Source organism: Malus domestica, chromosome 12 (genome assembly GCF_042453785.1).
Source record: "Malus domestica chromosome 12, GDT2T_hap1".
Classification (NCBI taxonomy): Eukaryota; Viridiplantae; Streptophyta; class Magnoliopsida; order Rosales; family Rosaceae; genus Malus; species Malus domestica.
In genome coordinates, this window is record NC_091672.1 from 27,927,852 (window position 1) to 27,952,555 (window position 24,704).

General features: G+C 38.4%; 4 protein-coding genes and 2 long non-coding RNA genes across 7 annotated transcripts; 1 reads left to right on the forward strand and 5 right to left on the reverse strand.

Moving 5' to 3' along the window:
• Positions 1-4,410: 4,410 nt before the first annotated feature.
• LOC139189757 (uncharacterized) lies at positions 4,411-6,383 on the reverse strand. Its single transcript, XR_011573624.1, has 2 exons — positions 6,095-6,383; positions 4,411-4,596 (listed from the first exon to the last, which is right to left on the reverse strand). It is a non-coding gene; the product is annotated as an uncharacterized lncRNA (long non-coding RNA).
• Positions 6,384-7,999: 1,616 nt separating this feature from the next.
• On the forward strand, positions 8,000-10,700 carry LOC103450900 (uncharacterized). Its single transcript, XM_008390307.4, has 8 exons — positions 8,000-8,298; positions 8,964-9,045; positions 9,134-9,201; positions 9,317-9,414; positions 9,609-9,745; positions 9,928-9,995; positions 10,186-10,249; positions 10,336-10,700. Exons 1-8 carry the CDS (start codon positions 8,288-8,290, stop codon positions 10,351-10,353), a joined length of 546 nt encoding a protein of 181 aa, XP_008388529.1. The 5' UTR covers positions 8,000-8,287; the 3' UTR covers positions 10,354-10,700.
• Positions 10,701-10,935: 235 nt separating this feature from the next.
• Positions 10,936-11,360, reverse strand: LOC139189966 (uncharacterized). The gene is made up of 2 exons (XR_011573824.1): positions 11,222-11,360; positions 10,936-11,104 (listed from the first exon to the last, which is right to left on the reverse strand). It is a non-coding gene; the product is annotated as an uncharacterized lncRNA (long non-coding RNA).
• Positions 11,361-11,379: 19 nt separating this feature from the next.
• Positions 11,380-13,764, reverse strand: LOC108169231 (folate-binding protein 1). Its single transcript, XM_070809188.1, has 5 exons — positions 13,697-13,764; positions 12,383-12,495; positions 12,034-12,108; positions 11,751-11,947; positions 11,380-11,607 (listed from the first exon to the last, which is right to left on the reverse strand). The coding sequence occupies exons 1-5, from the start codon at positions 13,762-13,764 to the stop codon at positions 11,395-11,397; spliced, it is 666 nt and encodes a 221-aa protein (XP_070665289.1). The 3' UTR covers positions 11,380-11,394.
• A 3,480-nt stretch (positions 13,765-17,244) lies between these two features.
• Positions 17,245-19,239, reverse strand: LOC103450899 (dormancy-associated protein homolog 3). Of its 2 annotated transcripts, none has more exons than XM_008390304.4 (3): positions 18,780-19,239; positions 18,303-18,515; positions 17,245-17,736 (listed from the first exon to the last, which is right to left on the reverse strand). In XM_008390304.4, the coding sequence occupies exons 1-3, from the start codon at positions 18,898-18,900 to the stop codon at positions 17,627-17,629; spliced, it is 444 nt and encodes a 147-aa protein (XP_008388526.2). In that variant the 5' UTR covers positions 18,901-19,239; the 3' UTR covers positions 17,245-17,626. The 2 variants fall into 2 exon arrangements, with proteins under 2 accessions (XP_008388526.2, XP_008388528.2); XM_008390306.4 differs by having other exon boundaries at positions 17,245-17,729; positions 18,780-19,008.
• Positions 19,240-19,890: 651 nt separating this feature from the next.
• Positions 19,891-21,458, reverse strand: LOC103450898 (uncharacterized). The gene is made up of 2 exons (XM_008390303.4): positions 21,319-21,458; positions 19,891-20,469 (listed from the first exon to the last, which is right to left on the reverse strand). The coding sequence occupies exon 2, from the start codon at positions 20,465-20,467 to the stop codon at positions 20,126-20,128; it is 342 nt and encodes a 113-aa protein (XP_008388525.1). The 5' UTR covers positions 20,468-20,469; positions 21,319-21,458; the 3' UTR covers positions 19,891-20,125.
• Between the last annotated feature and the right edge of the window lie 3,246 nt (positions 21,459-24,704).

Sequence of the window (24,704 nt, forward strand, 5' to 3'; positions counted from 1 at the left end):
TGGTGATTCTTCTACTATATGTAGATGACATTATACTTACTGGTTCATGTTCCCAGCTAGTGCAGCATGTGATTGATGATTGGTCCTCTGTGTTTGATATGAAAGATATGGGGACACTCACTTATTTCCTTGGGCTGCAAGTTAGTTACAAAGACAATGGAGATATTTTTATTAATCAGTCAAAGTATGTGACTGATCTTCTCAATAAGGCAGGAATGTTGTCTTGTAGATCGTGTTCTACTCGTAGTAAACCTCATATACAGTTGTTGAATGATGAAAGAGTACCATTGGCAGATCCTACAATGTACAGAAGTTTGGTTGGAGCTTTGCAATATCTAACCTTTACTAGGCCAGACATTGCATATGTTGTCAACTATGCATGTCAGTTCATGAACACACCCACTGAGTTTCATTTTTGTTTGGTAAAACGAATATTGAGATATTTGAAAGGTACAATACAGTGTGGAATCACATACTCTGCTACTAAGAAATTAGAATTGTTTGCATTTAGTGATGCTGACTGGGCAGCTGATATAAACACTCGAAGGTCCACCACTGGCTATGTTGTCTTTTTGGGGTCGAATCCAGTTTCATGGCAATCAAAAAAGCAAGGAAGTGTGTCTAGAAGTTCAACCAAGGCTGAGTATAAAGCATTGGCTAATGTTGTAGCTAATGTTGCTTGGATAAGATTGGTTCTTAAAGATCTTCACTTATTTCTTTCTTCACCACATGTCTTGCATTGTGATAATCTGTCCACTCTAGCTTTGTGTTCTAATCCAGTCTTTCATACTCGGATTAAACACTTAGACACAGATTTTCATTTTCTTCGTGAAAGAGCGCAGAAAAGAGATTTGGAGGTTCAATATATTTCCACAGAAGCTCAGGTTGCATATGTTCTAACTAAAGGGTTACACAACCCTCTATTTGTTCATCATTGTTCCAATCTCAGACTGGGATATCCCAGCTGAGATTGAGGGGAAGTAATAACAGAATGTAAACCTCTGCAATTAAGTTAGCTTAGTATGTACACCTCAGCAATTAGGCTAGCTTACTTATTAAGTTTTGACAGCTACTATAAATATGTGTATAACTGTTTGTAATTCATCAATTCTCAATAAAATGAAAAAGTCAACTTCTTCAAGCTGTTTTTTCTCTTTGTTCCATATTTTTTGAGTTCTCCATTTTCACGAGTTCTACATTTTCCTGATTTCTGTAATCTTCGATTTCCATGATTTTTCCATAGTTATCGTACAGCTACTAGTGGTTGTTTCTTTTGTCATAAAAATTTCTCCGATGCTGGTTGTTTCTTTGGATTAACGCCCTCAGTATATGATCGACTAAAATATTTATGTTCGTCCATATCCCCTGAACGATCCACTCTCTATCAGATGACGACCTCCCAGGTCCTGATGACCTAAATATCCACTGGATTTTTAGGATTAAATTTATTTTGATCCACCTCCACTGTCACTGACGTCTTCATATCTTTCAGTCCTGCTTCGCCACACTGATCGTAAACTGCTCTTTCCTGAGATCACACAAGAACTGAATTCGGGAATACGTTTCATTCTTTTATTTTTCACGCAGCACACACGTTAATGTACAAAATCAGTGAAACTTTGGAACAACGTAAAATATGTTAAGTGCTTGGACATTTGAAAAAGCATAGACACTATTCCAAAAACAATTTAATATACTTCTGTTCTTAAGTCTTGGTTATGAGAATTGACAGAATTGACAAATATCCTTTTCTCCCTTCTAATTATTAAGGCGCATTTGGATAAGGGTGAACTTGGATTTGGAGTTGGGTTTGGTATTTTGACTATGTGAGCAACATTTCCAAGATTGACATTGACAGAATGTAAGTGAATAGACTTGCTCAACATAAGAAGGCGCAGCTAGTATTGGATAATGTGAGCACGTTGATTTTTTGAAGATTTAGAAATGTGGGTTGTTCTAGAAGATGGGGAAGACGAACCTGTCAACCTAAATTTTTCATTTTTTGGAGGAAAAAAAACTGAAATCAAACCAAAACCGAACCAAAAAAAAAAACCAAACCGAGAAAAAATTGAAAAAAATTGATTCGGTTCAGTTTCGATTTTGGTGAAAAACCGAACCGTTGAGAACCGAACCCAGCCCTACTCTCCCTTATCTCTCCATTTCGAGCTCACCTCTCTCTCAGGCTCTTTCCCGATCGACACCCATACATACAAAAGCACACACATACACACCCAAGGAGACTTCGACAACGGCACTACCCTCCGATCCCACTCTCTCCTTCTCACCACGGTGCAGACATTCCCCGACGAGTTTTCATCGTTTTTTATGAAAGTAGGTCGAAACACCCTTCCATCTTTCTCTCTAGTAGTCTAGAAGGATTCATGGTTGCTAAAATATGATTTTGGTGAAGGTTTGGACATGAAAACACGTCGGGGAGACTTCCCCAGATTTCCGGGGAGGAACCTGTCACTTTCGAGGCAATTTTCGGCCAAACCACTATGATTTGGCTAGCCTGCAAGGTATAAATCTCTTCGTCTAGCTGAGTACTACAACTTTCCTTTTTGTTTCACCCAATTTCATTGAGTATTGAAGAAGTTATACTCATTTGAATCTTACCCAGTTTTCGGCGACCTCCGTGGCTTTTAAGGGGTTTTCCGGCCAAACCACAGCGAGTTAAACGTCGTGCGAGGTACCATTCTCTTCGTCTCTTTGAGAACTACGATTTTCGTCTTGAATCACTCAATTTCGTGGAGTATTGACAAAGTTATAGATGTTTAAATTAGCCCAGTTTTCCGACGAAAAACCTCAAATTCCAATGTTCTTCTACGGTTAGCTCTGGCGTCTCCCTCTTGGCGATAGGCCTTTCAGGCCACCTCAAAGACCATAGGGCCTTAGGAAATAGGTCTAAGCTTAAGAATAGTTAAGAACTGATAATAAAATTTGACGAGGCCAAAAACATTTCGAGATTCACAATACTTTGTGAGAGCTATTTCAAAGTTCAAAAATTAAACATAGAACCTCTGAATCAATAGAATGATGAAGAAGAAAGATATGAAGCAGCTTGCTTATGCATGAAGCGACATGATTGGCTACCTTAAAGTGATGCCTTTGAGGAAACCAAAGCTTAATGAGTCTAGAGAAGTTCAGAGCAAAGCTCGATCTTTGTACAATGATGAATATGGTGGAATCTCAAGCCATTACACTGAAAAATTACAAGGCTGAACAGTTAATGGACAAGAACATTGATCAATTGGGCTACAAGTTATGGGCTAAGTTCACCTGTACCAAAAAGTATGTGGACAAGGAGCTAGGATTTACCACCACGTACCAGGCCCAGATGAAGTTCAAGGAGTCTGTTTATCCAAACAAGACTGGATCTTCATCATCTAAGTCCAACTACAACAACAACAAGAATCGCAACTCCTTTTGAAAAATAATGAGAATAGAGTCTGCTACCAAGGAGTTCCCAAGAAAAGTATAATCTCTAGACAAAGTCAACGCTTGAAGGATTTGGTGTAAAGCTGACGGTCAAAAGTTAAGGAACTTGACTTCGTTGTTGGGGTAAGCAAGATGGTTATCGATAGAATAATCGTCAAGAATTGTTCTAAAGATCCACACGAATTTCTTCAGTGGTAATGAGTTTGAGAACATTGATTTGATCCCACCAATTACCACATACTAACTTCGTCACAACTAGCGCTTACTCGCTTCCTCCAACACTCACTTTGAAAGTTTCAAGAAGTTGTCATTAAGATATGACTCTACCTGGTATTCCTAGGGAACGCATGTTGCAGAGTGATATCACCGTTTCATATTTCTAATTGGTCTTAACCAACACACACCACTAAGATTTTTCCATTTCCCAAGATTTCGATGTAGAGCCGACTCCGCCCGCAATTCCTAGGGAACGCATGTTGCAGAGTGGCATCACCATTTCGGATCTACAGTTGGTCTTGACCAGACTTCCTCAAACAAAGATTTCTAAACACGTCGCTTCCAAGTAACACCAAATCTGCCCGCCATTCCCAGGGAATGCACGCCGCAGAGTATTGATCCGATGTTGAAAGTCGTCCAACAAATCAAACACGTCACCGATGAGGCACAATCCCGACACAAGATTTCTTATTTCAACCCGAATGTGACAATTCAAACAGAGAAAGGTTTGCACAACTGCGCCGAATGGCACCAATTTCGGAAGTCAGGACATCCAAATGACGTCAAAACCGACACACTGCTACAGTAACAGAAAGTCCTAAGTATACTCTAAACAAACCACGCTCTGATACCAATCTGACATGGCCCGATCCTGATATTCCTCGAATAACAGGATAAACGCGTGCTGGCCGACACCCGAGGGTGACGAAAGCCATTTATTGAGTGCAAATGCTGAAAACAAGGGATAGATAAGACTTATAAATATAAAAGTATAAAGAATATGCATTTAAGGAATGTGTTCAGAGCATACAACTAACTAGAACACTAAAAGAAATAATATAAAATTGAATGAAACAAATGATGGATCCTACACCGAGAGGACTCGAAAATGCCGATGCGGAAGTGCCCTGACGCCGGGATTGTATGTCTCGATTCTAAGTCCTGAAGGGGCCACAAAACAAACATGAGTGGACCAAGTTGATATATATATATAATAAAACAATTATCAACGTACTAATCCCCAGGTTTTATGAAGAAAAAAACATATATATCATGATAAACATAAGTTTTCCAAAACCTAGCATGTTGTGCAATGTCTCAAATTATAACTTGTATATATAATAATCACTAGTGAATGTCCAAATATAACCCCCAAGCCCCATGCTGGCTCCCCGTCTCTGAGCAGACAGTCAGAGAAAAATACACTACAAGCCCCATGCCGGCTCCCCGTCCCTGTGCTAAATAGCTAGAGGAAACACACTCCAGGCCCTATGCCAACCACAAATTGTCGTCCGGGATGGACTGGAATCTATCCCTACGTCCCGTAGCGGAATAAGGACCACTAGGTAAGTACAAAACCATTGAACATATATATATTGAAAAGCAACTTCATAGTATAAAGTCATCTATCATCTATACAATAAAGAGGTGTTCGAAACATGTTCTAAATATCATATCGTCATCCATCTATTCTATAAGAACACGAGTTATAGGAAAAATAGTAGTAATTCAAACTAGCCTCAGTAAGCATGTTATCTCAAAGCATTTCATAAAACATAATTGTTAAATCATGCTTTTCATGTGTGCATTTCTACTATCAAAGCATGCATTTTTAGAATGAGTCCACTCACAGATACTTCGCCGTTGAAGAGCCACACAAACTAGCGAAGACAAAAACGCCACTATAATTGCCCCTAATCACATAAATGGTACATTTAGTCAAACTCTACTCAAACGATTGAATTTGGGAAAATGGACTTCAAAAACGGGTCCAGGACGTCGAAATTAGCTTAGGAGAGGTCTCGAACGAAAACCCGAAAAGTCAACGTTAACCGTTGACCGGGACGGTCAACGGGTCACGGGTCCATCGGGTCGGGTCAGTCAAACCCGGTTTAGGGTTTTGGGTTAGGAATTGGGTTGGGCTTAGATTTAGGATAGGTTGGGTTTTAGGGTAAAAAGGCTTAAGGGATTTGGGCTTTCAAAAAACAGGCCTCAAGCCTTAACTAAATGGCCCAAGGGCCTTAAACTTAAAACAATTAAAAATAAAACAAAATAAATAAGAAAACAAAAATGGGTTTGGGTTGGGCTCGACAGGAAAGGCCCAAAGGCCTGGTGTGGTTACTGCTTGCCGAAGCTAAACGGAAGGGAAGGCCGAATTTCGGCCATAAAACTACACAAACTTTAAACGGCCATAACTTTGTCCAAACTCAACGAAATCAAGTGAAACAAAAATGAAAGTTGTGTTTCTCGAAGAGACAAAGAGAATGGTACTCGCAAAACATCTAAATCACCGTGGTTTGGCCGAAAAACGCCTCGAAAGCCACCGGACTCGCCAAAAACTTGGTAAGATTCAAATGACTATAACTTCTTCAATACTCAACGAAATTGGGTGAAACAAAAAGGAAAGTTGTAGTACTCAGAGAGAAAAAGAGATTTATACCTTGAACGCTGGCCAAATCTCCGTGTTTTTGCCGTAAATTGCCTCGAAAGGGGCGGTCTGTGTCAGAGTTCGTGTACGGGGCCTCATGGTTCGACTTCGACGACGCCATGCCTTTGGTTGTGTTCGTAGGGACGAGATGAAGACAATGGTGATGTCAAAATTGTGATTTGATGATGATTTTAGGATATGGGTTATGGGTGTGGCGCGGTGAAGGAGAAGAAGAGAAAGGGAGTATGGGAAAAAGAGAGGAGAAGAGATAGAGAAAGAAGAGGGCTGAGAGAGTTATAAAAATCAGAAAAAGAAAGAAAAGGGGAAGGGAACCGGGGGACAAGGATCACATGTGGCCCCTTAGGCACACCAATTAAGACCAAAAACCATTTTTAAAAGGAAAACTATCCACAAACTTAGTGAAAATTCAAAAATACCATTTTTGTTCCATAAATCCTGGGACGGGTGGTTACAATCGAGACATACAATCCCGGCGTCAAGGCACTTCCTCATCGACATCTTCGAGTCCTCTCGGTGTAGGACGCATATCCTTTTATTCATTCAATTTTATATTATTTCTTTTAGTATTCTAGTTAGTTGTATGCTCTGAACATGTTCCTTAAATGCATATTCTTTATTCTTTTATATTTATAAATCTTATATATCCCTTGTTTTCAGTAAGTGCACTCAATAAATGGCTTTCGTCACCTTCGGGTGTCGGCCAGTATGTGCTTATCCTGGTATTCAGGGAATATCGGGATCGGGGCGTGTCAAAAACACTTTGAAAGTTGGCTGATTGGTGAATATATTGTGTGATGGTTAGATATTCAACCTATGCTTATATAGAGGATGATTGAAGGTTTGCGTTTCATGTGTGTAGGTTTGTATTTTATGCGTTTCATGTGTTTTGTATGTATTTGGTATGTGTTTTGTGTGTGTCATGTGTTTCACATGTTTGGTGTGTTATACATCTTTATCATGTGTTTTGTATGTGCTTCATATGTATTATGTGTGTCTTTTGTGTTTACACATCTCTATCATGATTTTCATATTCTTCCATAGTGTTTCATGAATTTCATGTATTGATTTAGTGATTTTTCAATATTTATCCGAATTTAAATATTTTTAAGTTAAAATGTTCATAAAATTAATTTAAGATAATCTACATATTTTTTTTAAAGTTAATTTAAAAAAAAAATAGCCTAAATTCATTCTTTAATAATTTGAGGTTAAAATTTTAGGATAAAAGGGTTGGAGCAGAAAATATGTTCTAGGTTAAAACCTAAATTTTCTGAGGTAAAAATTTTAGGTTTTACTCCAAGGGTTGGAGATGGTTCAAGTGCACAGGTCGTTGGTGGCCTGCACTTATTGTAACAGAAGAAAGTTAAGAAACCATCTGGTAATGATATATGATGAAATAACCATCACTCATTACTACCACATAAATTAATAACATTACGAGACGGTGCGTGCAGAGAGAAGGTGCGCAAAGACACAAAAAGTTTTCGTAGATGGCTAAGCTGATGTTATGAACCTAGAGTATATTATTAACAAATAAATACATGTGCTATAATATGAGTGAATTTATAACACTCGTAATCAAGTTCATAAAGTAGTAAAAAGTTAGAGCTCATTTGGAAGTGCCTTTAAAATGATTGAAAACACTTTTAGAGAAAATGTTTGGGGTTCCAAAAGCAACTAAAGTGCTTCCTGGAAGAAGCACTGGTTATGTGCTTCTTCCAGAAAGCACTTCAAGTACTTTTTCACGATTCACTTGCGTTTTTACCAAGAATTGATTTCAAAAACATTTACACCAAAACTTTTTCAATCAATTTAAAAGCACTTTCAAACGAGATATTAATGACATCCACATCTCTTTTGCAATTAAAGAAAGTGGGCTTTTGCAATGGATCAGTTTCATTTCATAGAAAAGTCACTTTGCCCAAGAACACATAACCCAACCCAAACCCTAAATTTACTTGCAGGCTAGCCCAACCTATAAAGGCCTAAATAGTGGCTTACAACTAGCTACACCGACGCGGGCTATGGTTGCGGCTGAGCTCACTAGATTCCGCACCAGTCAGTGCTCCAAAAGAAAAATTCGAACCAGAATTCAAGGTTGTATTGTTCGACCTTAATACCAGTTGAAGGGTTTTCTTTGCTTGCTCTTGAAGATCTTAGATTTCTTCATCCTCCATTTCCAGAATGTTCAAGAAGTAAGCTTTATATATATTGTCAATATATTGTACGTATAGGTGTTTATTTTTAAATATATGTTATTTGTTTGCTTAGTTTTTTTTTTTTTTTTTTTATCATTGAGGCATATGATTTCTGGGTTTGGTTTAATTCGATGAAAAATTAAACAGCGTTTCAATTTTGTTTTCATTTGTGTTTTCTGATTATATACTTTTATGGGTTTTAATTTTGGATTTATGCCCTGAAGTTTATATGTTATTTTGTGTAATTGGAAGTATAAATTTGAATACTTGGAGCTAACGGACGGAAAATCAAGCGCAGTGGCGTTCTAGGATTCATACAGCCGACTCATAAGGCGTTGTTGTTGTTGTGGAAGTATAAATTGGAATTGTGCCATTGCTTCTCTGTGGTTTAAGCAACCGTTCTAAAGCTTGATCCTTCTCAGCAAAGTTGGTTTTGTGCTGTATGTGGGATGTTTTGATGTTAAAATGAAGCTTGAAAGGTCACTTCTTTTTGGTTTTTATGGAAGATGAGGTTAATTATTTGGGGAGGATGGTTAGGGTTCTCAAATATTTGTTTTTGTGTGGGAGCGGTTTGGAGTAGCAAATTTTTGTTTTGTGTTGCAATAGATGCGTAAGGGGAATATTTCGTAATATGATTGCATAATACGTGTGTAATGTTGTAGGTTTTCTACTGAAGAGGTGTCTGCACAAAATCAAGTTAAGGCATCTGTCCAGCGCAAAATTCGGCAGAGTATTGCAGATGAGGTAAGATGATTAGGTTCATAGGAATTTCACGGATGCTTTAAGATACGCTTTACATATGTCTGTAACACAAAGTTAACTTCAACTGCAGTACCCGGGACTCGAACAGGTGTTGGAAGATTTGATCCCAAAGAAATCTCCTCTTATTGTGGCTAAATGGTTTGTCGCTCTGTTGGTCCTGCTTCTGTGTTTTACTTATTGACTCAGCTATTTGTTTCATGCTGCCTTATCTCCATGTATCTAACATTGTCTTCCACATGCTCGACTTTTGCAGTCAGAACCATCTAAATCTGGTGGTGGTAAACAACGTGCCACTATTTTTCAACATTCGTGATGGACCGTATATGCCTACCCTAAGACTTCTTCATCAATGTAAAAGTTTCTTTACCGCCAAAATGCCTTATCTCAATAAGTCTGGTCTATGAACCAGTTATGCAATCCTTGATTTGCTTCTTCTTTTGAGTGGATTATTTTATTTTTCTCAAATAAAAAGCTACATAGTTGGTGAATTTTCCTTCCAAATAGTTGTAACTGAGAAAGCTCGGGGTTTCTTACGGGTTTTACAGATCCAGACATAATGAAAAAGTTGCAAGTAGATAGGGGCGCCATAAGGTTTGTTCTCTCTGGTGCAAACATAATGTGTCCAGGTCTAACTTCTCCCGGTGGTTCTTTGGATGATGAAGTGGGTGCAGAAACTCCCGTGGTAGGAGTTTTATGTCTCTTTTTTTCTTTGTATTAATGTAATGTCATACTCATGTTAGAACCTTTTTTTTTTGTTCAAATGTTAGGTTGAGTTGATTTAAATAATTGTCTTGTCACGAGACGGAAATGTTGAAGTTCAGTTTGTTTTGTATGTCTCTGATTTGTAAAACTGATTACGCTCAGGCAATAATGGCAGAAGGAAAACAACATGCTCTTGCTATTGGCTTCACAAAAATGTCAGCAAAAGAAATGTAAGTTATTTTCTTATTCGAAGGACATTATCGTTGCTTCTCCTAGAGTAATGCCTTGGGTACCCTTAGAATATTGAGGACAAGATATATAATACGAGAGCCTAACTTGCATTACCGACCTCAAATCTAGCTTAGTTATCTGTTGCTGATTGTCGTATTTACAAAGTTGAGTCTTCCCCTTGGTTTGCAGAAGAGATATCAACAAGGGAATCGGAGTTGACAACATGCATTATCTTAACGATGGTCTTTGGAAGGTACGTCAGTGTCTACTTTGTATTTATGGCCATTGCCAGTGTTTTAACTAGTGTTTCGTTGTTAAATCTTTCGCCTTGCTATGCAGATGGAACATCTAGATTGAAGATACTCAAGACTATCCGTGGTATCATCAACAAGAAATGAAGAACACATGTTAGTTTCATCGATGTGGTCTTGACTTTACTGTTTTTCGGAGTGTTAGGTCCGAGCTTTACAAGTCACGAGTATACCCTAACCGTATTTACATGTTTTGTATTTGTACGTGGAGTGATCATCTTTATCAAATTCATCGTAAGATGGTCATATCCATTTTGTGATACAATTTAGAGGTATTTTTCTTATATGATGTAAGAGGTGAATTCCCAACTCCCAAGCATATGTTTTGACATCTTTTCCAGTGAACTATATGTCTTTGCGAAGATAAATGAACGAAATTATGATTTCCTCTTAGACAGCTGCGTAATCTTTGAAATTTCATCGTGATGTTGGTCTTCAACGAGGAATTCCTAGTAAGCGCGAGTCATCAGCTCGTGTTGACTACGTTCCTGCCCTTTGTACACACCACCCCTCGTACCGATTGAATGGTCCGGAAAAGTGTTCGGATCGCGGCGACGATCGATTGCTTGAGAAGAATGCAAGTGAGGAAATGCTAAAACTAGCACATTTCGGTGCTCGCAGAATAGCAAAGGGGCAACAAACTTTTTAAAACTAAACGTTTTCCGTACTAGAAATACATCTTTTACTTGTTTTTCCTACTTCTCGAACTATCAGGAGATTTCTGGCTGATCTTGGCTTCAAATTTCCTGATTCGTAGAGCGGCTACATTGTGGCTCTGGCTACGTCTTTATCGTTTGCTGCATATTGACATGAACAAAGAAAAGATCAACAGCGAAGCGAAAAACGATCCAAGTTAGCAACACTGCAAAATCTCATTATGGCAATCGAAATGTGGCGGCAGAAGAAGGGCATACCTTACAGACAATAGGCCGGCTGTAAGAACCAATCCTCCGACGGCCCAAGAAACTCGTTCACTAAATGGCATGTCCCTCCACCTCTGCTGGAATTCAGCCTCAAGCTCTCAGCTTTCTGGAGCACCTCAGAAGGTGAAGCCTTCCATGAATCAGCAATCAAGTCAAGACTGGCTTTACCAACAACAACAACAACAACAAAGCCTTTTCCCACTAAGTGGGGTCGGCTCAAGACTGGCTTTACCGCAGTAGCAAAATGCTTCTTCGTTGCTCACGGATGCATCATCTTTAACAGCAAATCCTGCCGCATGGCAGAACTCTGTGCCATTAAGAATCCATTCCGAGGCCCTGCCGCAAACATAATCACTTACTCCACATGGTGCTAGAACCTGGAAGAAGGTAATTAATCAGAAAATGCAATTCCCTAATGCACCCAAAAGAGATCAGTTTAATCACCTATTTATTTGGTTATGTCAAATTATAAGTCGGTAAAAAAAATTCCTCGACTGGAAGTTAAAGGTCTCCCACATACCTGTGTTATTGCATCTGTCGAGTAGTAAGCCTCAGCACAAGCCTCAAAAACCCTGTCACAGAAAGAGGCACATATAGCTGGAGGTCCTGACTGCACGCCAATGCAGGGATCACAGATGGAACATTCCAGTAATTCCCACAAATGCAAGCACTCTGGGCCAGCTTCCCCTGATGAAGCCAACTTCCTAACGGATACCAGTGCAGGCTGTGTCTGGGCTACATCACAGCAAGTTTTTTGCGGAACACTCTGCAAAGGGTCAGATCTTTGGGTCCCTTACTCAGATGTTTTGGAGGTTTTCCCTCGGAAGACAATGGTGGGAAACGACCGCCTTGAGAAATGCATACACTGTCAGGTTTACCTACAACTAAAACAGATGTAGATAACGTTTAATGACCAACTAGCGTACATGCAAAAATCATTTGAAAACCATGTAAAAACTTCTTTACATAGGAATTGAATTTCTCCAAAATAATTTGTTAACTTAAGACTCTTGAAGATGATTGCCACTGCGAAACGGAAAAGCCTAAAGTATTGCCCCACAAGAAATGCAATTACGTTCTTGCTTGGGATTCTTGGGAAGAACCAGAATTTCTTCTGGTTGCCTTTAAGTTAAAGAGATAAACCATGCTTACATGCATAAATCAGATTACAAGAGCAACACCGATACGAGGCCAAATCCAGAAAGCAGATGCCATTCTGCTGATTTAAGGAAACAACAAGCAGATTGCGTCCAATTTCCACACCGCTATGAAAAATGAACAATGACCATGCACTCGTAAGATGTGATAAGGCAGTCGGGGCACGCCAAAGACACCTTATGTCAGCTTCAAAAAAAGAGCAAGCCCCTTCATGGCTTGTCAACCAGAGACATAATTAACATAGACCTCCACACAAGATTCTAAAAGACGCTAGCTGTTAGTTGAACGGCAAGCTGGGGCCTAGCACCTAGGTGGCTAGGCGGGCCTAGACGGGCGCCTAGATGAACAAGACGGATTTAAGTAAATCTATTATATTTCGTGTAAATAAGCGTCTGTTTATACTTAAAAAATATATAATTTCATTATAAACTACAAAATAGAATGACATATATATTAGGAAGTATTGGAACATAATGAAAACATGGGGAACAAGCATATAATGGGTATTCGTTTAAGTATTCAACAAGTATCTTACAATTTATTAAAAAAATAAAATACAAAATGAAAGTTATCTATTTTTTAACCAAATAAGTCACAACTTAGACAGGTGCCTAGGTGGTCTAGGTGGTCTAGGCGGACGCCTCAACAGGTCTAGACGCTCTTTCTTAATTTTCAAAGGCTTAAACATTAATCAAGGTAGTGACCAACCGCCTAGCACCTAGGTGGGGATTTTTGGAACAGTGCCTCCACGTCAAACTGATTCTAGCCTACCTCAACTTCCCTCAACCGAATATGTTACATCCGCAATGCGGAACTATAGCTCATACAAACCTTATGTTTTGGCACACTGGAGACAGAAGTCTAACCTAGTGTGAGAAAATGGAAATCTCACTGTTGCAATTCTCATGTCAGAGCAGATATCCAGTGATGTCTGCATACAGTAGACTGAAACTGTACCGATCAAGTGCAAAAAGATGGGACTTTCTGAATCCTATCTGGATTTTTTTTTTTTTTTTTTTTGAACATCTATCTGGATTTTGACTAATTCTACAATCCAAAAAATAAAATAAAAATACAAATCCATGATGTCATTGTTCTCCTAAAAAACTGATCGTTTTCGATGGCTGCAAAGTTGGGACACTACGAAATCGACTCCAAAACTGTTCGCTGATTAATTTCAACACAAAGGTCCCGAAAATCAAACAATTAGGATCTGAAAACAAACAAGAAAAATGATATTATATATATATATATATATATATATATATATATATATATCTGTGTGTGTGTATTTATGTACGTATTTACCAGTTAAAGAGGGGACGAGTGTATTGAGAAGGAGCAGCAGGATCAGAGACGCGCAACCCATTTTTCATCACTCGGTGGTTTCTTAGTTCTCAAAAATTTTAATTTTAATTGAAAAATGACAAATAAAGTTGTAAGTGAATAGTACAAAAAAAGATAAAAATATGGTTTTTCATAAAAAAAAAATAAATGGTACCAAAAGTGTTTCGTTAAAACTCACAAACAAAATCCGATCCGGTGAGAACGGTGGCTGTGGTGGGTACCCGGTGACCCAATGTACCACAGGTCTCAGGTCTGCGGTGATGGACCCAAACTTCTAACTGGGTCGGAAGGGAAACATGGACTCAGGTTGGAGGCCCATATATGTTGCCCTTTCGTTTCTATACTTATTTTTACATATTTCTATAAACATCCACATAAATTTCTAATATTTCTAATTTATTCCTGCTTAAAATAGAGAAATAAAAATTGGCACCATTCCAAACCCTTTCTGTTTTTTGGTCAAGGAGGAATTTTATAACAAAGTCCAAACGGACGCAGTAGAAAGATAACAGCTTCATAATTGAGGTAGGTACAAATGAGACGTCACTTGTACATTCATCGCATGAGTAAAGGTTCTCAATTATACCTAAAGCATACAAAAAAATTACAAGAGATATGGCTCGGCCCAAAAGCCGAAGTCCACCCGAAGAGGCCCAAAAGTGACCCCTCCGAAAAAATCTAATAACCCTAAAACGAGAATCACCCACCGCCTCAACCGCCTCACCATTCCAAACCCTTCTTGATTCTTATTCTCCTTCTTTCGCCTTCTCTTAATTCTTCTCCAAACACAGATTTGCCATTGGGCTCCACTGCATCTGGAATTGACAGTGCACTGTGCACTGCAACAGTGGCTCAGAAAAGGACGACGCCGTTTCCCAAATTCTCAGTCAAGCACCGCCTGAAATCCTTATGGCCCTAGAGCACCAAGAGGAGGTGGCGGACCCACATACCATGGGATGGCTCTCGTATGAGGGGTATACTTAGGGAATAAATTTAATTTAAATAATTGAATATGCAACGGAAAAATAATAAATAACATACAATATGTTATTCCAATATGCTAAAAATGTCTCTATAATCTTATCAAATAGTGCTAATAGCATTTTAACAACTACACAACACCAAAGTGCGTCGAAGTGAGGCACCTGATGAGCCTAAAAACAGAGGTGGATGGTTTAAGGGTTGCGATGGAAAGCAATATTGGAGCAAAAAAGGGGCATAAAAACCCAAATTTGAGACGAAAGGTCAAGAAAACCAAAATACAAGGGGTCTAAGTAAAATACAGAGAAGCTAAGGAGACAAAGGAGAAGGAAAAGTAGTTGGAATTGGCCAGAGAAGGGGGTTGCCATCGACCCCCACCCAAAGTAGGTGTTGGTGGCATTGTCTTCATGATTCAGCGTGTCCGTGTTTGTCTTATCCATTTTGCTTTAATGTCTTTGTGTTTTTTAAAACTTCCATGTTATGTATCATTGAGGGCTTCAAAAAGAAAAATAAAGAACGGTTAGATCTTTCATGTTGCGTTCTAATTATCTTTGCAATGATTAAATTTTTTATAAAACTCCTACTTGAATGGTATGTACTATTGCAGTCGAACTTTTATTAGTATTTAATATAACAGGATAGTGTTATTTACACATCTGTTTTACCCACACGCATTTGTTAATTTTGAACCATCAAATTTCTTCAATTCATTCGATTAGACGGTTGGATATTGACCTCTCGTTGATTTCTGTTCTTTGATATTTTTCAATTCATCTTATCAGACATCCGAAAATTAAAAAAATGTGTGAATATCACACCCCTAATAAAAAATGGTGGATAGCACTACCCTAATAAGGTTAGTGGAGTGTCAACTTCATCTCTCGTATTTTTCCACTCTTCAAAGTGAAGATATATGAATCTCATCATATAGATAAGATTCTGTTATAAGCTTATCGTCATATCAATGCTAGGTTAGGTTAGCGGCAGCGGCATGGTCCCTTTTGGCCCATACGTCCGTACACAGCTCCGTTAACTTATCACGGATGGGCATTAGGATAAGTTCTACTAGATACCAGAATCCCAGATGGAAAATTTATCTCGTGTTCTCTGTACAAGTTATACTAACGAGAGCATCTTTCAACAATCCAGATGGATAAGCAATAACGGAGTTGTACCAACGGAAATTTCAATCGACGTTAGATTCATATCCATGTTTCTGGCATCAAGTTAGGGTCTCGGAAAATAGGGTCCCCTCTGGCAATGGCCGGATCGACATAGAGATTCGGATGATACCAATAACCTCCGACAGTCCGACTGCCCGAAAAATACATGCGAAGGTCTTTCGAGGACTATCCAAATGTATGACACAGACTCATTAATAGTATGATGAAATGCCTTCCAAAAATATCTTGACAACATTTGGCTAGACATGTCAACCATGCCTAGCCTGAGATCTCAACAGCACTCGACAAGTTTTTTTGGCTTTGTTAATACAACGCAATAACGATCGGTCCACTAAATGCTCGACAAATTTTTACGTGTTACGCGCACATTAGTTTCTTTTTGTGTGCATATTTTTTAAAATTTTATTTGTGTTTGTACCCATGTGTATGTCATCATGTAACATTGTATATTTAATCAATGATAGAAAAATTACATATGGTATATTTATGTTTTATGCCTAACTTTTGTATCATATATTTATATTTTTAGTTTGTACCCACTTTTAATTTGCAACATTTTTTAAAAAAATTTGTAGTATTTTCTTTTTAATTTTATTTTGTACCCATGTATTAATTTCTTTTAGTGCCTATATTTTTTAAGTACCAATTTTTTTAACACTATGAATACATTCTTTTGTCATTTATTATTTCTTATTTTTACATAGTTTTTATCCATTTATTCAATTAAAATGTTTGAATTTTTTTATTGTAACCGTTTCTAATAGTATTATAACGAAGAATTTAAAATTTATAGGATAATAAATTTCATAAAATATCAAACAATTAATATCAAAACTATAAAAATATAAATATTAATTGTAATATAATGAGGTGTACAAAGTCAATAAACTTTAATTAAACTTTGAATACCATTAAAATTTTAGTCAAAGAATGTTAAGGATTAAAAACCGCATCCAAAATATCCCTTAATTGTATGACGAAATGCCTTCCAAAAATATCTTGACAACATATCTTGACAACATTTGGCTAGACGTATCAACCATGCCCACCCTGAGATCTCTCGACAGCACTCTGACAAGTTTCTTTGGCTTTGTTAATATAATTCAATAACGATCGGTCCACCAAATGCTCGACAAATTTTTGCGTAGCCGCGCACATTATTCATCTAAATAGAACCTGAATGTTTTAGGCTGAAATTCTTAATCCTGAATCCGCCAGCCATACGTCCACACTTACAACTACGACGAATAGCGCCCATGGATAAGATATCTTTCTACAAACGAGAAGTATTGACACAAGCACCAGATTATATAGATCCAGTACCACATCATAATACATTACACATGCACGAACTAATATGCAGTTTTATTATTCAAAATACAACAGCAGGAACTTGTAAGGGAAAATTAAACACTCTCTTTACAAATAACAGCAGAGATTATGCAGATTTAGCAACATGGAAACCCTAGCAACTCGGAACGAACACACCCAAACCCTAGCAACAGCGGAGATTCAACCACTATACTTATATAGTCGCACATGCACTAGATTGAAACTCAGAACAAACAACACCCAAAACCCTACGTGGAAACCCTAGACAGTTTCTTTTTTCCTTCCAGCCATGGCTAAACCGTCCACAGAAAACATGTACATCTCATCGCATGCCGTGAGGAGGGCTCACATCTCAAATCTCACGGATGATTTCGATTGGACAAGAACTCATATGTCACACGTCGTAAGGAGAACGGGCGCTCCTAGCTCCAGGGACCTCGCTCGCCTTCTCGTATGCATCCGATGCTGACCTTCTTCGAAACCGCCCGAATGGCTCCCTGCCACCTAAAAACACAACACTCTCAACATTTGCCTCATAACACTGCTCGACTCGTTAAAGTCCACTTACTACTCTTTAAGAATATTAAAGACTGCTTATCTCGTTGAGAATTTTTTATTGTGTCGGGAACACACCACACCATCTATTTTTATATAAGTGATAGAAATTTTTTTTTTTTTAAGTTATTAACTTTTTAATACATATATCCTACTATTTATATAATGAGACGCGGTACCAACACGTGTGCGAAAAATCTCTCCAACTCATTATAGTCCACACTTACTGCTCTTTAAGAAGATTAGGTCAGATTTGATACTATTCTCAACAAGGGCATAAATGTCAATTAACTAACAAACATAAACATCACAATATGAACAGCTGCATGTACCTACACAAAAATCCATCCAAATTCTAGAACATTGAAATTTGACTCCACAGCGTGTTAAATTACTACTACACCCCTTGTCTCCCTGCACATCCGTGATGAGTGGAAGCCCCACCAATACCATTTGTGGAAACTAGGTCCTCCGTGCAGGGAGCCAGTGGCATATCTGACATTTCAAATGCTTACCAGAAAACGGGGACACCGGCGGCGTAGATCCGGCTGGCGAAGCCGGAGGCGTGAACCCAGCTGGCGGAGTAAACCCAGCTGGCGAAACCGGAGCTGATCCGCCGTTACCGCTCCCATAACCTGGGGGCTTAATTATCATGATACTCCTCGTAACTTTCACCTCCTCCGGGGAATTCTCACCGTACAATCGTACGTTCCCACCATCTGACGATCCTAATGCAACCAAACCAAAACAAACAATTAAACTTCCGGCAAGATTCCCACCCTTAATTAATATCAGCCGCATGATCTCAAAACTTTCATGTTGCAATTTCATTTTCAACCGTTTGATCTATTTGCAAATGATCTGAGATAATCGATTAAAAGCCTTTATTCCTGGAAAATTAATGCAAATTTGGAAAAAAGGTTTAGCAGTTAGTTGCGTTCATCGCGTATGCTAATACACGGCGCCGGAAAAGTACTAAAACGACGACGCACCAGTTGCGGAGCTGGACCGGAAACTGAAGGTTTTGTGCTTCCGCAGTTTCCCGAGACCGCTGTCGGGCTGCGGCCCGGCGACGGTGTCGTCCCAAAGCTGGTCAAGTAGGCGAAGTCCCATGTTACTGCAGGATCAGCGTACGGTAGCAGAACTGGCGCACTTTAACGACTTTGGTAGTGGGATTGGACTCTACGGAGGGAATGAGCCACGAGATGGGGTGGTTATTTATCGACGGCGGAGGCGTTAAAGGTCGAACAAGTTTTCAGATCGAGACATATCTGGAACGTTCGTCGGATCCAGAGGGTGTGCTGACGTGGCGTGTAGAGCGAGGAGCACGTAGTTGGCGATAAGATCGAGGTAACAAAGGCGGACCCCAGGCTAATGGGATATTTTATTTTATTTTATGGTTAAAGACTAGTGGTAATACTTTAAGAGCGCGATTGCTCTCAGATTTGTAACATAAAGCGGTATGTTATATGCTATTATATAAGTTGATGAAATTTTTTTTTTTGAAGTATCTCTCTACATGCTTAATGGCATTGCGTTTGTGTCAGTGTTCGCATACACTAAAAAATCTCTCCAGTAAGTGAGAGAGTGAGATACTATAATGGCCTCACTTTATCTGCATTTAGGTAAATTGGTTAAGAGCATTCATTCAAAACCTTGAAGTACATCTGGCTTGGTTAGTAAGATGACGTTATTGGAAAAACAAATTGCGCAATTCATGTGAGTAAATTAAAACATATGACATTCCTGAAGGTTTTGGGGAACCGCTACCTGGACTTCCGGGTTGCACAATCCCATCCAATTGGGCTTGCTTTGTTTGTTTTGCCATTTTGGGTCCCTGGCTTCTAGGCCTGCAACTTGGATTTGGGTATGGTTTGCCGGCTTGGGCCGGGCTTTTCTATGAATTTCAAGTTTGATCCAATCTTCCTACCAAAGACTTGAATATGTCTGATCCTTCAAACATGTTTACGTTCTCAATCATAACCACGAGCACTTTCAGTTATTTTTGTCAAACACGGCCAAAAATCGCTCATGTTTTTCTCGAAAGAGCTTTCAACCCCGAATAGGCCCTAAACCAAGCTGATGATATGCTGATTCTCGTGATGACATTTCAAAAGTTGCAATCCGATGAATAATATCGTTGAAATCAAAATCAACATCCAACCAGAACATTACATCGGAAAACCAAAAGTTCCACTAGTGTTCATGATCACCGTAGCATAGCAATCGAAAGACATATCCTACCACACAATCCTTCGGTCTACATTCCCCGGCAGCCCGTCTAGAACAAGGACAACTGATACTGACTACCTTAATGTAAGTACACTCAAGTGATTCTTCAGAGTAGTTTGACACCTGCTTCAACCACACTATCAATGACAGCTTTAACCTTACCGTGATATTTCTGTTCTTTCTTCAAGTGGACGGATACAGCGGGAATGTTCTTGAGCAGCAGGCGCTCCCCTAATATCTTCCCAATCTTTGCAGCAGCAGCAACATCCCGACGTATCTCCATGCTTTCTCTCAAGGCCTTTTCTTGGGAGCTTGCAGAAGATGCCACAGTGGCAGTTGGTGTGTGGATCACCTGGGCGCTTACATATTTGTTTGTGAAGTGCATCTTCAGGACGTAAGGCTTTAGATACTTTGTAATACTAGGTGGCCTGACCGGAGGGATACCCATTTCTGTTTGCAAATAAGTCAGAACTTCAATCATAAAAGCTTAACTAAAAATTTTGAATATCTGTGGACCACGATGCGGTGCTCAAAAAATGAAACATGAAGAAAAACAGCGGAATTATTTATAGACTAGTACTACAAGAAGAAAAATGTAGCATCAATGCAGTGTTACCATCATCTATAGAATGGGAGTCCTTAATTTCCACCGGTCTACGATTCAGTCAATCAAACCAAAACTCCGAACAAACAAAATATATTTAGGAAAGGTCTCCAATTCAAACTTTCAAACCTGAATATACTCTCTATCCCTAAGCCTCTACAGTAACTATAGAGAGTATGTGAACCCCATGACAGATCAAAGGAAGAGACATAAAAGCTCTAAGGGAGCGATTGAAAGTGATTGCCTAATGTTTGGATCTTTTGTTTTTTCATTCGCAACTTCTATCAAACAATTGGGGTGCAGCTTCTTAACCTCCAAACTCACACCAACTGCGCTTAAAATAATCGATTTCACGACATGGGTTTTTCCTAATTCAGCACATAGTAAACAAAGAACGAACCTTTACATTATAGACATCTCTGTTTGGTAACCAGGAATTTAAGCTAAAACGCAAAATGAAACGGGAATTGAAATTTAACCAAGAAAAATAAATTCTCGTAGTTATTTATTAAAACTAACAAAGAGCCAATTTCTCCCATGAAAATTGGCACCAATGACAGTTGGGTTTAATCGACTGAAAGTTGGAAATATACAGGATTTCGATTTCGATTTTTCCTGAACTTTCTGGGGAACCAAACAGAACTTTAAAATCCGAATATAGGACCAAGAGAGAAGTAAGTCTAAGAGTTGCTTACCGAATTGGATGTCTTGCAAAGAAAGCTTGAAGCGATGGATTCAGAACTCACTGAAGTGCTCAAAAGTTCAGAGCTTTCGAAATGGTTTAATCTGCCAAAACGAAACAGTAGAGGTTTCAGTGTGTTTTTTATTTCGTTTGTTTTCTATTTTTCTGAAGGGAAGAAAATAAGGGAATGATCATTGGGCCTTTTTAGCCTGATATTAGAGTTTGGGCCTTTTTAAGGGCTTGTCGCCTGTTTGAGACCCTTTCTTTTGAAACTTGCCACGGTTATCGTCATCCCCATCACCACCACTGCTACTACCATAACCAACGTCACGCGCCATTTAAAATGTTAGAGCATCTCTAAATGATATGTCAAATATAGTATGTCAAAATTTTATTTGATGAGTGATGTGTCAAATTGAATACAAATGCTAAATCTTCTTCTTCTCCAATGGATATGTCAAATATTTATTTTATTAGGCCTAGAGTTACATTAACTATTAAAAAATAATCAAAATTAGTTTTAGTTTCTATTCTATTGATTGTTAATGGGACCCATGTATTAAAAAATTAAATAAAATATTTGACTCCTTCTTTGTTTGCTGTCAAAAAAGGCAGCTAGAAAGCAATGAGTCAAATGACTCACATGCCACATCATATATGGCATATCCATTAGGAGAACACCTGAATGTCTTTTAATCATATTTGACATATTTAACATCTCCTTTGAAGATGGTCTTAAAACTTCAAAACTAGCGGAAACACATGCACGTTAAATGGATCGCAAGAGAATTCGTAGAAGTTGTCCCGTAATGTTCCACATCTAAGAAAATCAAGCAAAAACTCACATACCAAGGTGGCTTTGATTGGGATACGAACACCGTTACGATGTCTCATTCTACCCGCAAAGTGCAAAAGAACGAAAGAGACAACGAGAGACGCTATTCTTATACGAAATCTTCTTGTAGTGCAGTTGGAATAACATCCAAATAACATAGGTTTACAAGAGCTTTATACACACTAATCTTCAATTTTATTATTATTCAAATGAGGGTTCAACATACTTTTTTGGCTAAACATTTAGGGCGCGTTTACTAATCCGTAATCAAATTGAGAGGAATTGAATTGAGGAGGAATAGAAATGAGGGGGAATCAGAATCAGATTCCTTTTGAAGTTGTTTACTAAAACTATTTGGAATCAGAGTAGGAATGACATTGATTTATATAATTGTTTACCAATTCACATGGATCGGAATGAAAACTATTGTGATTACTAAAATACCCCTAGTTTAATTAATCTATTTTATATGCTAATTATTTTTAGTAAATCTTTTATTCTTTCTTTTTATTTTTTTTTAGAAGAGAGAACCATTATTATTTTTTATTTTTAGTAAAACTTTTATTGTTTTATTTTTGGATTTTTTAGTGGAATTCTCGTGCTTATCTACTAACCTATAACCCACTGTCCTCATCCAAATTGGCATTATCTAGAACCCACGGCTCATAGCCTCATCTAGGCGGAGAGATCACCGTTCCTACCACTTCTTCTTCGGCGACATGCGGGCGTCGGAGCCTGCGCCTCAGCGTCGGACTCCGCAACCTTGAGCTCCAATTCGGGTCTTTCTCACCTAAACCCGCTCCTCTCCCTCGGCCTCTCTGGTACCACTCTCTTCTCCATCACTTTCGTTTCCTTTTGTTGCTGAATTTTCTGTTATTATCAATGGTGGCAACTAAGTTCAGATTTTATGAAGATTTGATTTTTGCTTTGGGTATGCTTGCCATTTTTGGGTTGATTTTGTTGTGCCGAATCCTATGGAGGAGGAAGTTGAGGATTTTGAGGTGGTGGAGCGAGAAGAGGCGGCAGAGGAGCAAAGAGCTGTTGGAGAGGATGGTGGAGGACAACAAGAAGATGGAAAGGAGTACTGAAGGTGCATGACATTTTGGGAAGGAAATTTTTATTCCAAATGGAACCTTATCCCGGAATCCAAATACTACCTTCTTCTAGGTAATCCAATTTCGACAATATCAGGAGATAAATTCCTGATTTTATGTGGGGCCCACATAACTGTTCATTCCGCTTAAGTTGGTAAACAGAGGAATAATCAGGAATGGGGAATGATTCCCATTCCGCCATATCCTTTCTCCCTATGTAAACACGCCATTAGTCATCCATCCTCGGGCTCTATATGCTTCAACTAAGATATTACTAATTTTTTGTCTTTTCTTTACTCACTTTATAAAAATCTCTTTGTAAATGGGCAATGCATTGAAAATTCAAGAAGTGAATCATTGTAGCAAAATGGTGCATTTTTGTTTGAGGGTGAGTAGCATCTTATTTATCATCGTTGAAAAGGTATAAATTTTAAAATTTATGTTTATCTAATAAATAAATTTTAAATTTTAAACTCTTACAACGATACTAAGATGACGAGCAAATTAAAATGCGATGTGGGTGATGGGCAGAATATATGATAGAGACATATTGGGGTCAGAACTAAAAAATTCCACCATAACTAAGGGGAAAAGATATTATCTTCGGATCTCTTCCATCAATGTCATCGGATCAAGTGATTTGAGCTTTTGAAATTTAATCAAATGACAAAAAATTATTTTAACTTTTAAGAAATTAAAACAGATAGACCGTTGGATGAAATTTTAAAAATTCAAATCATTTAATCCGATAACTTTGATGGAAGAGATAGGATCTCTTTCCGACTAAAAGGGGGTGAAGTCTCATTGAGGAGGGGAAAACTGAAAAGATAGGGGAATCATATCAACCTAGGGACTCACCCTGCTCTCTCCTAAACAACACACACAAGACATTAGTATTACGATTCGGTAGTATTTCTCTTTATTTGTAAATGATATGTTTTAGGTTCGAATTTCATGAATGATGAATTTTATACCAAATTAAGTTATTCATTGTATAACTTAACCGATCTCTCATATTTTTTTAATGTAAAGTATATCGATGTATTAAAACACACACACACACAAAAACACCCTCCCCTCAGTCCTCGCTTTAATCAAACACTTTTGCTTCCAACACGCAAACCCTCAACAGCCAGTGTCATGTTGTCATTCACTCACTGTTCTCCTTCTGTTGCCATGCTGTGTTGAGTTTCCATCTGTACAATTTTCACTCGGCTTTCACTCTTCATCTAATCAATGTGATCGTGATCATTTCTTGGTCAAAAATGTCATCAACTAAACGTTCCAATTCGGCAACTTGTAGTTATAGTAGAAAACAATTCTTAGAGATGAGAAATGCAGGCAATGTTCGCATCTTTTTGGTAGATAGAACTGGATAATGCGACTTGAGAGTATTTATAATGGGAATCCCTACTTACAAACGGATGGAATCATCTTTAAGAACTTATTTAAGTACTTAAAAGAGTCTCT